The following is a 15,986-nucleotide window of genomic DNA, read 5'->3' as shown; positions in this document are numbered from 1 at the left end:
GGAAAAAGAACTGAATGGGAGATAGCTTCAAATGAGTTCAGCATTAACCTAACTCTGAGTCTGCTAAAGCAATGCTAAAACTCCAATTTCTTCACAAGGAGCAGAGTGAGGACAACACCGAGCATTTTAAAAAAAATCCTGCCCTGAATTCTTTATTCCCAGTCCTACTCTTATTCATCCAAAGCACTTTAACTTATTTGTTACCGTATGCAGCATGAATCTTGGCAGAGAAATAACTGGCTAATTTTCTATGATTCCATGAGTACTAGTGGGTATTCACTCAGTTGAAGTTGCCACAAATATAAGCCTGGGTAGCAAAGTCAGTCAGCTGGTGATTTATTTCTCTCTCTCTCTCTTTATATTTCATTTATATTCTTAACGTGAATTGTGTTTAACGAGAACGTAGGATGTATACAGTGAAAAGCTGCCGATACCTCAGAAAATATTGGAAAACATTCATTTTAGACAAAATATTGTTAATATGATATTTTTTCCCTCCAGGGATATTTGCATGAAAACAGGATTTTTCTTGCTTTGGAATTATTTTCTTCCTAGTGGTTGTTCCCTACCTGAAATCTTAATCTTTTTGGGATAGCAGCCTCCAGGGCTACCAGCGGGGGTGTCAAATAAGTAAAGATTCTGACCAGTTGTGTGCCAACCTTTTCATTTAAAAAAAACCAACACTGACTTACAGTTTTTATTGTAGATCCAAAGCTTAGTCTGAGCTGGACAAAAAGTTTAGAGTCACTTTGGAGAATGCAGGCCAAATTACAACCTCTAACTCTTCTCAAGTTCCAGGGAGGGATATATGGTGTCATTAAAATATGTGTAAAAATAATATACTCTAAAGGATCTCAAAGCACTTTACAACCATTAACTATGTTAGCCTCACTACAGCTTGGTGAGGATTTACAGGTGTGACATGAATTGGATTTATGCCCTGATACTTCCTCCACAAATAAATAGCAGGTCGAATATTTAAACTGTGCCTGTATGTTCAACACTCACATTGCTGGGAGTTGGAATTAAGGTTGCGTGTTCTGCTGTGAGGGAGATTAATGTGGTATATGTAGTGTGTTTCCTCTTCTGCTGGAGGCAGAAGGGAGCTCCTGGTAAAAGATGCATAGTCAGTCTATCTGTGGAAATGTGCTGTGTGGGAGTTAAGGTTTGATTGAGAGGTGTCTCACAACTTGGCATTTCCTTATCTTTAAGTGTTTGTATGGGGGGAATGTGGCAATTAACCAACTGTATTCCTTTTTTAAAAGTAGATTTTTTTATTGAATGTATTGTTTTTTGCTTGTCATGGATAAGGAAACTGAGGCACAGTGTTAAGTGATTTGTCCATAGATCTTGCTGGCAAGGTTTACTCACCTCCCATTCAGCGGAGTCCTGAACCACTAGGCAGTTCTGTCTGCAGCATGCCAACTGTAGTGGCTTGGGCCAAAATTCACATATATTATCTGCATGTGTTCAGATCTGATTTTCAAAGCAAATGGCAGAAGGTGCAAAGTGGAGCTGATTAGGGATTTCCCCCAGAGTGATTTTCTGATGAAAACTGCAGTTTCCTCAAATTCAAAATGTTGTGCGGGAAAATCTCATCAAAATATTTTTTTGGTTGGGTCTGTTGGACATTGATCTGTGTCTGCCTCAGCCATAGTATAGCCTCAAGGGAGTTGTAATTTGGATGCCTCAAGCCTTTGTTCTCTGGGAAGGGCTGGGCTCCCTTGATGGATTAAATCTCTCATGATTGACTATGGTCTCTCCTCTGCATGAACTGCTGTGATGCATCATGGGAGTTGTAGTCTGGCTGGGGTGCCCAGCCCATAGCTAATGGGGGTATTCGGCACCCAAACTACAATTCCCACGAGTCACCGTGACAGCTCAGGCAGACATAGGTTAAAATAGAGCTGAGAGGACATGAAATGTTCAGTTCAATGAAATGACGTGAATTTTCAAATAGAATTTTTTGTAACTTTTTGTTCTGTTTAACAAACAGACACACAAACAAGATGTTTCGACTTTTTGTCCTAATTAGGGCAAAATCTAATGTTGAGTTATAAGAATTTCCCAAGGATGGAAATTGTGCTTTTCAGTCAGCGCTAATAAACAGGAAGAAAGTTAAACCTGTAAACAACAAAGGTTCTACTTTAAATCAAGTGACCTGTGTAGTAATATTAAGATGTAAAATATAGAAGAAATACAAAAAATGAATAGCTAACAGGAATTGTCTCCAAATAAGATGTTCTTCATGAGGCGTCAGTGGGACTTCAGTACTTTTCAAGCTTTTTAGTTAAACCTTCCTTCAGAAAGCAACCTACATTTTGGCTGGTTTCCTGAACAAGGATTTTGGTTTTACAGTCCCATCCCAAATCAATTTCCATAAGACCAGCACAATCAAATCCCTTCTGTGCTGTAAAAGCAAAAGATAAATAAATAAAAGTGGCATTAAAAAGTTCTTTTCTCTCCATCAAAGTCTTTCGGTTTTGATAATATTCAAATGAAGGTTTTTTGTAGTCAGGTATCATTTGTTTATGCTTCTGAACAGTGACAGTCCTTTTACATTTTTGTGTGATTCAGGCTTTTCAACAGACCAAACCAGACTCTGTTGTCCATTGTCATGTGATTCTGAGCAATGTTTGTCCCTTTGTTCTTTGGAGTTCCTTTCTTTAGCTCACATTTTAGGTGGGATAAATGCAGTGAAGGGTTGCCTACCGCTTAGAAGCAGCCTCCAGAAAACTGATTGAATCACATCCTTTAAAACATTTAAACACAAGGCCAGCCATGAGGGTTCCTCCTCCTTATGGAGTGTCCTTATGGCAATATATGAAAGCCTGAGGAGTTGTAATAAACATGAGGGCAGCTCCAAAAAGAGAGAGAATGGGCTCCTGGTTAAAAGACTGAACTCTGGGTCTGCCACAGACTTGCTGTCTGACCTTGAGCTAGTCACTTGAGTCTCTCTGTGCCTCAGATTCTCATCTATCTAAGGCGTGGTCTATACTAGAGTTAGGTCCCGAGGTTGAGATTATCTGTATTCAGTTTGATTAGACACAGACTTGCATTTTATTTTATTTTGCTTGGTGTCTTACTTTGTTCTATCTGTTACTACTTGGAACCGCTTAAAACCTACTTTCTGTATTTAATAAAATCACTTTTTACTTATTAATTAATTCAGAGTATGTATTAATACCTGGAGGAGCAAACAACTGTGCATAAATCTCTATCAGTGTTATAGAGGGCGAACAGTTTATGAGTTTACCCTGCATAAGCTTTATAGAGGGTAAAACGGATTTATTTGGGTTTAGACCATATTGGGAGTTGGGCATCTGAGTGCTAAAGACAAGCACACTTCTGTGAGCTGCTTTCAGGTAAACCTGCAGCTTTGGGGCAAGTAATTCAGAACGTATGTCTGTGTTGGAGCAGACAGGAGTGTCTGGCTCAGCAGGACAGGGTGCTGGAGTCCTGAGCTGGCAGGGAAAACAGGAGCAGAGGTAGTCTTGGCAAATCAGGGGGCAGCTCCCAGGGGGTTTCTGTGATCCAACCCTTCACAGTGTGTATAATAAAACTTAACAGATTGAGGAGACAAGGCTCTTTATTCATTCATTCACACAGTGATTGGTGGAGGTGGAGTTTATGGGGGAGAAAATGCAATGGAGGGGACAGTTTGGCAAGGAACAACACAGATAAGTGTCACATTATTCTGGCTCATTTCTGAAACTGGTTTTCAAAGCCTCATAGACTCTAGGACTGGAAGGGACCTTGAGAGGTCATCGAGTCCAGTTCCCTGCCCTCATGGCAGGACCAAATACTGTCTAGACCATCCCTGATAGACATTTATCTAACCTACTCTTAAATATCTCCAGAGATGGAGATTCCACAACCGCCCAGGCATTATCCGTGTTTAACTACCTGACGTTAGGAACTTTTCCTAATGCGCAACCTAAATCCCTGCCGCAATTTAAGGCCATTGCTTCTTGTTCTATCATTAAGCTAAGGTGGAACAAGTTTCCATCCCTCCTCACCTATGAACACCTCAACTTTAGAATACCGAAAAGCATCAGTCACCCTCTCACCTCCTTCCAACTAAATAAACTCAATTCTTTCCAGCCTCCTTCATAGGTCAATGTCCGAAGACCTTAAATACTTCTGTGCTCTCTCTGGACCCTCTCCAATTTCTCCACACTTTCCTTGGAATGCAGTGCCGAGAACTGCACACAATAACTCAGTTGAGGCTAACAGCGCAGAGTAGCCGCGGAAGAAATGACTTCTCGTGTCTGTTAACAACACACCCTGTAAGCATCCAGAATCACGTTCCTTTTTTTCAACAGTAAGCACATTTCTGTGACTCATATTAGCTTTGTCCACTATGACCCCTAGAATCTCTTCTGCCATATCCTTCTAGACAAGTCTCTCCCATTTCGTAGTGTGAAACGATTGTCCGTCCTAAAGTGGAGACAACTTTGCATTTAAATAGTTTGAACTTCATCCAGTAACCCAGATCTTCTCGAATTTGTCCAGATCATTTGAATTTTGGCCGCGCTCCGAAAGCAAGTGTGCAACTCCCCTCCCAAAGTTGATATCGTCCGCAAACTAATAAAGGTACTTCTATGCCAACCACTAAAGTCGTTGAGGAAGATATGAACAGAGTGGTCCCAAAACAGACCCCTGCGGACACCCCACTTGTTTATAGCTTCCACAGGATGGGAGCCATTAAATAACCACTCTCTGAGTACGGTATCCAGCCATTATGGCACCCACCTATAGTAGCCCATCTAATTATTGCCTAGTTTATCGAGAAGAATATCATGCGTAGAACCAATCAAACAACTAAAGTCCTACATATACCACATCCACCGCATTCCTTAATCCACAAGGCTCGTTATCCCTCAAAAAAGCTATCAGATGGTTGAACAAGATGTGTTCTTTCAAATCATGCTGCATTCCCTAATCACCTACCGACCTTCCATAGTTTTTGCAGAGATCTTTAATTACTTGCTCCTTATCCTGGCAACAGAAATTAAACAACTGTCGTATTTTGTTTCCTAGGTTGTTTTTTTCCCTTTTTATAGATGGCACTATATTTCCCTTTCCAGTCCTTCCTGGAATCTCCCCGTCTCCATGACTTCCAAAGATAAAGCTAAGAGGCGCAGATACTCCTCTTTACTCTTGAGTGTTCTAGATGCATTTCATCAGCCCTGGTGACATGCAGGCATTCTAACGTTTCTAAGTGATTTTAACCTCTTTTTATTTACCTTTCTAAACCTAACCCCCTCCATAAGGCATCACTATGTTAAGAGCATTCCCTAGACTTTCTCAGTGAAACCGAAACAAAGAAGTCAGAAGCATCTCGGCCATTTCCATTTCCTGTTCTGGTTCTCCCCGTCCTCACGAGTCTAGTGGCATACCGCTGTCCTTGGCCTCCCTGCGCTAATGTAGTGATAAAAAGCTTTTTTCCCTTTATCCATAGCTAGTTTAGTTCATTTCGTACCTTTGCTTCTAATTCTGCCCTGCATTCCCGTGTTTGTTTGCCTATAGTCATCCTTGTAAGTGCACCCTAATTCAATTTTTTATGATGAAACTCCTTATTTGTAGGTCATAACAAGATCGTCAATGGTTAAGCAAGGGGGCTTTTGCCATTTCTATCCTCCCATCTCCCGCGGAAAGCCCCCCCGCTTTGGACCCTCTTAAAGTCCACACACACACCCCACTTGAAAAACCCATGCCAACCTCCTCCAGTTGTTTTCCCCCAGCCCTTGATTCCCATGGGACCTTAGATAACCTATCAGCTCTTGCGGTTACAAAACCGCCTTCTGAATCCTGCTCCTATCTTTTGTGAACTCCTCTCTAACCTTCTCTAGAATTGCAAACTTGATTCATGTCACTGTTCACCCAAGCTGCCTTCTCCGTCAGTTTCTCACAAGTCCTCCTATTGTTAAAATCATCTAGAACAGCTCCCCACAGTAAGCTTGTTCACCTTCTGAAATAAAGTTGGCTGCATGCAGTCCTAGGAACTATTGGCGAAAGTCTGTGCCCGCGCGTGTTAATTTTCCCAACATATATATGATGTTAAGTCCCTCGATCACCACCCAAATCTGGTTTGGGAATTTTGGTTAAGTTGTTAATAAAGCCCTTCCCCTGCTTCCCCTGGTAGGTGGCCTTGTAGTAGACCCTAGCTACGAATCAGCCTTGTTTTTCCCTTCTGTATCTCAACGAGCCTCTCAGACACTTCCGTCCCCTGCTCCTCTCCACTCAGTCCCAGTTGGTACTGTTAAATATATAGGCAACCCCCTCCTCCTTTTCCCCCTGTCTATCTACTGACAAACTATACCCATCCACACCAAACATGTCCAATCAGTGTATTAGCCCAGCCAAGTTTCAGGATGCAACAAGTGTCAAGTGTATTATTTATAGCAATTTCATCTCTCCGCTTTACCCAATACTCTCACATTTAATATAGGCATCTAAGATACTGATTTGATCTTGCCTCCCAGTTTTGCCCTGACCCTCCTTTCTCTCTGCCATTATAGCCTACGTTCCCTCTTGTTTCTGACCCATCTCCCAGGTCTTCCTGTTCCCCACTTATCTGTGGGTTTTGCTCACCTGTCCCCGTCGAACCTAATTTAAAGCCTTCTTCACTAGATTAGCCAGTCTGTGTGCAAATAGGGTCTTTCCCCTCCTCGAACACAGACTGGCTAACCTAGCGAAGAGGGCTTTCAACTAGGTTCGACGGGGACAGATGCTGAGCCATGGAGATGCTGAGCCACTCTGTGCTCTTCTTATTGCACTTGTGTCTAGCTGCTGAACATTGGCTGCCTGGTGATCTTCCTCAACCCCCCATCCCAGCAGAAACTATTCTATCTTTGTTTCCCGATATTATGGAGCACACAGCAGGGAGCAATAACAATGGGGATGTTGCTTTCACTGAGGTCTAACCTACTAAGCAAACAACGTCAGCAACCTTTTAAATGTCCAAAGGCACATTTCATGACCATTCTGCACTTGCTTAGCCTATGGTTGAATGAAGCCTTGCTGCTGTTGTACAGTTTCATGAGCCATGGGAGCAAAGGGTAGGTTGGGTCTCCCAGGATCATGATTGACATTTCAACATCACCAATGGTTATTTTTCAGTCTGGAAAGAAAGTCCGTGCTTGCAGCTTCTGAACAGACAAAATTGGTGTCAATGAAATGGCCCCTGAGATCCACCAGTGCTTGCAACACCATTGAGAAGTACCCCTTTCAGTTTATGTACTCTTCGGCAAGGTGGTCTGGTGCCAAGATAGGGATATGTGTTCTGCCTATAGCCCCACTGCTGTTAGGGAACCCCATAGCAGCAAAACCATCCACTATATACTGCACATTGCTCAGAGTCACTACCCTTCTTAGCAGAAGTCTGTTATTGGCCCTGAAAACTTGGATCACAACAGATCCCACGGTAGATGTACCCACTCCAAATGATGCCTCACTGACCGGTAGCAGTCTTGCGTTGCAAGCTTCCACAGAGCTATTGCCACTTGTTCCTCCACTGTCAGAGCAGCTCTCATTTTAGTTTGGCTGTGCTTCAGGGCTGGGGAAAGCTCTTCACACAGTTCCTGGATGGTGGCCTTAGCATTCGAAAGTTCTGCAGCCACTGCTAATCATCCCATAGCTGCATAACAATGCGGTCCCACCAGTCACTGCTTGTTTTTCAGGCCCAGAAACAGCGCTTAACCATGTCAAGGTGATGTATGACTGTTGCCAGCAACTGGAATTGCTCCACTCTGCCTTCCAGCAGGGCTGCTTCCGTGGCATCACATTGTTCCTCATGGTGGCTCCTGTGGCGGCTTTGTAAATATTGCAGGATAAGGTGCACGGTGTTTGTAATGCTCACAACAACAGTGTACAGCTGAGCAGGGTCCATACTTACCAAGCTATGGCGTCCTCGTGACTAACCCAGGCTTATGAAAAAGGCTTGGTTTGTTTGCCATTGATTTCAGGGAGGGAGAGAGAGAGATAAGAACATCATGAGAGGCTAACTCCATGTTTCCATAACCACCCATGCCAGCGTTTTGGTCCCATAAGACATTATAACCCCAACCCAAAATTCCACTTGGCTACATGCACTCTGGGATAGCTATCCACAATGCAGTGCTCCGTGCGGCGATGTACGCCCTACTCATGAGGATGCAGTCCGCCAACACAATCAGTATAGTGTGGTCACACAAGATCGACTTGCTTCAATCGAAGGCTCGACGTCGACTTCCATAAAGTTCACTAACTTTGTAGTGTAGACAGCCTGAGAGATTCAGTTCAAAACCTCACAACCCAGGAGAAGGAGAGGCAAATCTGGCAGTACACTGATACTGTTCACTGCTGGTTCTGAGCAGCTCTGGATTCCAAAATGGCCCATGGAGTAATTTAGGATTTCAGCTGCCCATGGCAAACTTTCTGAGTGGGAACACCACCCATTATCACTCCATCAGATAATGCTGTAGCCCCAGCCTCTTCAGCACCACCCCAAGCACTAGCCATACAGTAGGACTAATGGGACAGCCAGTGGCTGCCTTTCACAGTGCCTGTGCTGGGGGAATATTCCCTCCAACAGTTCAGAGACTTTTTATAGCATGAAGTCACCCCTCAGATGTTCATATTCCCGTGGAAAAAAAAAATAGTGTGCCCAGTGACCGGGACACAGCAGTCGAGCCTAGTGGTGAGAGCAGGAGCCATGGTGAGAGCAGGAGCCAGATGACAGAGCCAAGGGTCAGAGCCAGATCAGAAGTCGTGATCAGTGCCAAGGGTCAGAACCAGATCACCTGGACTGAGATAAGGCAGGGGCAAGACAGAGGCAGGGCAGGAGCAAGACTGGGAGCAAGTGTAGGAGTTATTTCAGCCATGAGCGAATGCTTTGAGCAGCTGCTGAACTGCTGGTGCTGCTGCTGGGCTTAAGAGCCAGTCCGCTGCCTCTTCCTGCCAGGGGCGGCTCCAGGCCCCAGCATGCCAAGCGCATGTTGGGGTGGGAAGCCGCGAGGGGCACTCTGCCACCGCCGCCAAGGCGGCAGGCAGGCTGCCCTCGGTGGCTTGCCTGTGGAGGGTCCGCTGGTGCCACGGCTTCAGCATAGAGGCTTGCCAATTGGCTATGGAACGCCTCACATTACAACATTACAGCTTTCAACTCCAGGCCATGATGGCAGTAGGGGACAATGTTGCCTTTTGATGGCACAAGTAAAGGTTTTCAAGACTAGGCCCAATGCTACTCTTCCAAGTTCATAAGTTACTTTCCTGGCTTGATTGTTGCAGTGGGGTTCTAGCTGCTCTCCTTGCTTCACTTGAAACATCCAGTGGGTGTCCCCGGTAAGGCTGTGGAAGAACAAAAGAAGAGATTGCCCTCCTGAAAATCCATTATAGATTCTATGTTGAGCCCAGTGAATCCTCAGAAAGGACTTTGGAACTGCTGCATGAAATACTCAGTGGGATTAATAAAACTTGGAGTTTATGTACCTCACAATCTACTGAGATGCTGGGCCTTGATTTAAGCAGCTTCCCAATAAAATAGGGCATAACCCGATTGGAACTGCAGTCTGATCAAAGATGTGTGGCTTAACTGATCTAACAGGGTTCTGGTTTGGTTTGGGTTTTTTTCTTTGTGACTCAGTTGTTTCCAATCCATTATTATCTATCCGTTGTTTGTTTTTGTTTTAAAGCTAATTCCAGTTGTTGATGTTAATATTTAAGACTCTGCATTTTGGATCATCGTGTTGTACATGGTTAACTTGATTTCTGTTCCTAAACTTACCCACAACCTGCCATCTCTTTCTGAGCTATCTTTCAGGATTTTAAAGAATGGGAGCCTAATGTTAGGCTCCTACATCTGAGAAAGTGGCCTGATTTTTAAAAGTGCTCAGCACTCAAGGACTCGTATTGACATTAACAGAAGCCATTGGGTGCCCAGAGCTTGAAGAACAGGCCACTCTTAGCTACCCTAACACAGCTTTAGGAGCCTAACTCTAGACTCCCATTTTTTTAAACTCTAGGCCATAGTAACTTCATTTTCACCCTTTGAGATACCAAATACTGGATATTTTCTGTGTCCCATGGAATTCTTCCCCTTTGTGAGACGTGTGGTGTTGACTTGTTATATCAGTTTAAAACAAAGCCTAAGATTTTTTTAATCTGGTTTAATACTTTTCTTATTTCATGCTGTTAGACGATGTGCTGTTAGTTCAGTGCTTGTGAAAAATACTTCCTTAATTCTGCAATAAATTCTGCCTGGTGCGTAGCAGGGATGGAAACTGATTCATCAGTAACTCGGACTTTTAGTAAGTGTCTTTTCCTGTTGTTTCTCCTTTCAGCTTTGCTCGTTCAGGAAAAGGGTCGTGGCTGGGTAAAGGGAGCCTGGAGACAGGACCAGACCAGTCCAGTATATCATTAGAGAATCTAGTGTTCGGAGCTGGCTACTGCAAACCGACTTCATCTGAGGTAAGGGCAGGCAGGGAACAATGGAATGGTTACATTTTGACTTGCCATCTATGCACTCAACCGTGATATGGATTATCTATGCAGACACAGGGCAATGTGAAGGAGTAAGAACCCTTCTAACTGGCCCTATATGGGATGCTTAGACTTTGGGTCCAAGTGTGCAGTCTCCACCCTGGAGCCAAATGGCAGCAGGTGTTAGAGAATGAATAGAGTCTTTCCTTCATGCCCTCTGCTTGTTTTCCAGCATCGCGGAGCCACCAAGGAGGGTATTGTGAGTTGCTGTCGGTAAAAGACAAGAAACAAATTACAATTCCCTCTCAGAGGACGGAGGAAACTGGGGAGTAATTATGCCTCAGAGCATTATCCGAGTCTCCATGCCTTCTGGATTAGTACAGCTTAGGTGCATCCCCTTGCTCAAAGCAGCACCTAGAGTAATAGTGTATGACAAGGCTTGTTGCTTTATTAGTGACCTATAAAAAGCATTGGAATAGCAGGATTGTTACGTTCTAGAGAATGGTTTTCAATCTGTGGTTGGGTCCGTGGACTGCGTCTCAGAGGTCTGTGTGCTCTGCAGATTCCTGAGGGTTTGTAGACTATGTCTAAGATTTCCAGAGGGTCCAGTCCTCCATTCACATTTTTTTAGGGGTTTGCAAATGAAAAAAGCTTGAAAACCACTGATCTAGACAGTGACCTACCAAGTGCTAAGTAAGAACCTTCAGTTAGTCTTAAGGTTAAGATTTTGTCATGGATATTTTTTAGTAAAAGTCAGACAGGTCGTACGAAATAAACAAAAATTCACTGACCTATCTGTGACTTTTACTGAAAATATCTAGGGTCAGAGGTGACGCGTCGGAGGGCATACAGGGTCATGTGCCGGCCCCCCAAGATTTCCTGCTTGGCTTGTAGTGAGCATGCTCAGTAACGCTGCTGAAGCTGGCAGCCCTCATTCTACCCCCACCCCCACTATTGGTGGGCACGGGTTGTCTTGGGGGAGGGGCGAGGAACTAACAGTTTGAGCCATATGGCTGCTGCTCCAGCTGTGCCACAGCTCCAGCCCTGGAGGCCGACCCCTGGCCATAGCTGCAGCCCCGTGGTGGGGGGAGGGGCAGCTCCAACCTCAGGGAGACGTACCACAGGGCCAGATCCTCATCTGGAGTAAATTGGACTTAACAGAGCTCCACCATTTTACATCAGCTAAGGAACTGGACCTGTAAATCCGACAAGAAAAATAGAGAGCCAACTAGTAAACCCTTTCTGCATTTTTACTCCATTTTTCTTCAACCCCTAACGATGCAAACTGCCACACAAATCAATGGGTAGTAGCAAGCACTACACTTGGCAGTGCGTCCGTCCACAGGACGGGGCTCCTACACTGCTTCTGCATTAGATTATTTACACTAATCCAAGGGGACTATTCTCCATTCGTTACTGTACCTTGCGGGCTAGCTTCTGCATATTGCCCATGACCATTAATGGAATATAAATATTGTACTTACATTTCAGACTACAGTACATAGAGTAGTATAAACAAGGCATCGTCTGTATGAAAGCTTAGTTTGTACTGACTTCGCTAGTGCTTTTTATGTAGCCTGTTGTAAAAACAGGCAGAAATGTAGATGGGTTGGAGTACCCCTGGTTGAGATTCACTGCTGTAGACTACATCTAGCTTGATGCAGCTGGTCGAGGTCCACCCTAAGGCAGCTAATCTCAATGTAGTTCCCTAGCATAAACAAATCCTTTCAGGGCAGCACCACTTGGGACTGAGGAGGATAAGAAGATTTTGGCGAATTCTTTGCTACTTGCAAAATATTGTATGAAATATTTAAACCCCATGCCGAGCAGATGGGAACTCGATCACAACTGAAAGCCCCCCAAGCATTAGCACTACCTGGAACTCGGGGGAAAGAGGAGCTTGGTCAGCCATAATGGGATTTGAACCTATAGTTCCAGGTATGCTACTAGTTAGATTTTCAGAGGTGCTCAGCACCCACTGAAGCCGAAAGTGTTCTGAAAGCTGAAGCTGATACAACTCAGCTATCCCTTCCTGGCATCTATTGAGTGCTAGGTAGATCACTCTTAAATTGACACATCAGCCCCAGATTTTGTGGCATTCATTATTATACAGTCACATATATTGTTTAATTATTTTCTGTACAAATGTGGATGCACCAAAATCCATAGAAAAGACTGATGGCTAACTCTCCGGCAAGGCCCCAAAATATCACTATAAAAGTTCTCAGTGACTATATTGGCTTGAATTTTTTCTTTGTCTTATTAAAAATAAAAGTAAAAGTTGCTGCCTTCATTTGAAAAGAAGACTGGTTTCAGTTATCACTCCCTCTCGCTGCTTTTTCTGCTAATGTTCCACCCGTGGGAAGCCGACACACCACTGCTAGTGACAGATGCCTAATGTTCTGCATTCTGAGCTTCTGATTTCTCAATGTGGAGAGTAATTAAATGTCAGTAGCAGCAGACTGGACCTGTCCAATTTCCCCGGCTCCCTCCAAGTGACCTCAGAACACCACTGACAGTTCCCTCATTTCCCAGCCTACCATAACAATACTAATTCACATAGTGATTAAAAGCAAGACGGTGTCCTATTATTCCCTTCACTCTCTTCCAAATCATATACCCAAGCTATCAAGGTTTTTTAATATTTTCTTGGGAGTTAGGTGGAAGCATCCAGTTATACCATATTTTGATGCAGGAAAAGGTGTCATTACCTTTCTTCTCTGCAATTCTTTTATTTCAAGCATACCACTTCTCAGAGCTCAAGTAATTTTGAGCTACTAGAGGGACGATTGTAGTTCTAGACTACAGCTACCATTAGAGCTGGGTGTGATTCTCTGCTTGAGTAGATATACGATAGCACTCATCAAGTTAGTGCACTCAAAACAGTAGTGTAGCCGTGATAGCACAGCCAGGGGCGAGTGGCAGCCTGGGTTCGCCACTGTCAGGGAAAAAGGCCCCTAGTCTCTTATTACTCCTAACAACTACTAGCATTAACAGGAGGCCTAATGGAAGTTTCCTAACAACCCGACTAAATGCAGACAGCCTGCTTCAATCACTATTTGATAAAAATAGATGCATGTACTAACGACATATTAATAAGGATAGAGAAGACGATTTATCAGCATATAAGCCATCTGGCCGGAATTGGGGAACTAGACACAGGTCACAAGGACCCCAAATAGGCCCACATAGCTTGCCAAACAAAAACCGCAAGTAGGGGTATCTGAACAGTCAAGGCCGCCTGACTGTCAGGGGACTGTCTATCGGAAACTGGCCAACAGTATGCTTGCATTTTAAGAGGTTATAGGGTTTGTGTATCAAATAGGCAATTACCTATTGTTTATGAAATATAGACCATAAAAATATAACACAATGATTAATGAAAATGCTAATTTGCGGTTTGTAGCTATATCTGGAGAAAGCATGCTCAGGAGGCCAGCCCATCCCTTGCATGGGAAACGCTGACCATTGTGCACAGGTGTATACTCAATAAAGGTGCCAGGCTGTCTGATCAAAGTACAGAGTGGTCTTCTTTCCCAACAATTTGGTGCCGTGACTCGATCTCACAGGTGGGCTACTGGACGGAGACCGCGACGACCTCTCACACCGGCCCCACTAAGAGGAAGACCTTTGAACTCTATGTTTTGGTGGAGGTGAGGTCCGTAGGCCTGGTCGGGTAAGTCACAAGCTGAGATCGAACACGTTTGTGTAATCAGACAAGCCAAGCCCTTACAAGACCGAAATCCTGGGAGGCAAAGGTGTCCTCCTGCCCGAACCCGACACGGATCCCGATCCCGTCCTGATAGCGCTTCCCTGGAAACGACCTCTCCGGTTGGAATGGATTAAACGCCGGAGAAACCTGCGCAGGCACCACCAGTAGGTAGCGGTACGTCGAGGGGAGACATCAGGTAGCACCCAGTTGTTCTCTATTTTTATTTGCGTCCGCTGTGGGGGTTGCTTTGAAACACTCCGGGGTCAAGAGTTTCGGCTTTGAGGGTTCGCGCGGGGGTGGGCTGCCACCCAGACCCCATGAGTATGTCCTCATGCCACCACTCACTGCTGCCTGTACTAATATGGCTACACTGCTATTTTTAGCACATTAGCTCGAGGAGAACTTGCGTGAGTATGTCTTCGTGAGCACCCCCCGAGCTCTAAGTGTAGATGTAGTCTTTTGAATGAGTAGTATGTTTAACTTACAGGTAATGCAAGAGAAAGCTCAGAGATCAGATTGGGGATGGGGGGAACAAGAAGGTAGTGCACTTTCAAGCTCCACCCGCCACATTAGTTCTGCCCACATGAGAAGCTGCTCCCATACATTGTGCAGAAGTTCAAAATACGATCAGATATGCTCACTGGGCTTCTTGGGATTGGTTCTGTCTCCTTGGGGCCCAAATACAAATGCAGAAATAATCAAAAGACTATAACCACCTTTTTACTCAATACTCACTATTCTGAATATATATGAGAGACTGTAGCAGGGAGATTGGCAAGAAACCTGGTTGCACATCTAGTCCCGTCCAGGACTCAGAGAGAACAAAGCAAAGCCCAAAAACCACAAACAAAGGCTTGCCTCCATCGGGATTTGAAAGGATCTTGTTTCCTGATTGGTCCTCTGCTCAGGTGTTGTTTGTTAACCCTTTCCAGGTGAAAGAGACATTAACCCTTAGCTATCTGTTTATGACAGCTAACCTCCTTGGGTTTGGCTTCTTCTATACTGTGGGATTTCAGAGAAGTGGCAATACTCTCCCAAGCCCACTCAGAGGTATTGGTTCAGATTCTGCACACACAGCCTGACGTCACTGCATGTATGCTTGGTTCACGTTTTCAAGGACACCTCAATAGCCAGGTTAGGTCCTAGAGAATAAGGCAACATTCTGAAGGATGTGCCAGTGTACCATATTGGTGTGTACCAGCTGAACCTGAGCCCTGGACTGGGATTAGGAATCATTAGTTTGGGGTTCTGTTCCTGACTTTGCCACATACACACTGTATCCATTGGCTAATAGCCATTTAGACTCAACTTTTCAAAAATGGCCTCTAATTTTGTGTCTTACATGTGCTTACTGTGCTTTGTAATCAAAGTGTGATATACAGGGTGACTAATAACAGACTATACTCACTCTAATCTTATCAATTATACTACAGATAATTTGACTACTAATTAGTCCATCTTTTAACTATTTAAATTTGTATGACGTGGAGTTACCAAGGTCTGTAATGTAAAGTTCAGTGGTCTCATCTGGCAGTTGGTTTCTTGTAAAGAAAACGTACTTTTCCCAAGTGGTATTCTATGGATCAAGGTACACCTGAAATGTCAAAATTACTTTATATATGAGGGGTAGTTTCCTATATGTAGAGCTGTAAAAAAATAGGGAGGTAGTTTCAATGGGAAATATTGGCTTCTTGTCAAAATACCAAAAGCCAAAATATTTTTGTCTAAAACTGAAATATTTCAATACAAAATGGTTCCACCATGCCTAAGGCAGTTGTAGTTTTGGTGTCTTACGCTCCCGATATCTACCGTG

At 44.1% G+C, this 15,986-nt stretch overlaps 1 protein-coding gene across 1 annotated transcript in view; it reads left to right on the top strand.

Annotated features, from left to right (window-relative positions):
* Positions 1-15,986, top strand: part of FAM135B (family with sequence similarity 135 member B) — a 380,275-nt gene that overhangs the window by 229,534 nt on the left and 134,755 nt on the right. The window contains exon 7 of the mRNA XM_075062034.1: positions 10,323-10,449. Within this exon, the coding sequence (XP_074918135.1) occupies positions 10,323-10,449 (127 nt within the window). The remainder of the gene's footprint in view (positions 1-10,322; positions 10,450-15,986) is intronic.

This window comes from Chelonoidis abingdonii, chromosome 2 (assembly GCF_003597395.2).
Source record: "Chelonoidis abingdonii isolate Lonesome George chromosome 2, CheloAbing_2.0, whole genome shotgun sequence".
Taxonomy (NCBI): Eukaryota; Metazoa; Chordata; order Testudines; family Testudinidae; genus Chelonoidis; species Chelonoidis abingdonii.
This window is presented reverse-complemented; position numbering and strand designations above follow the sequence as displayed.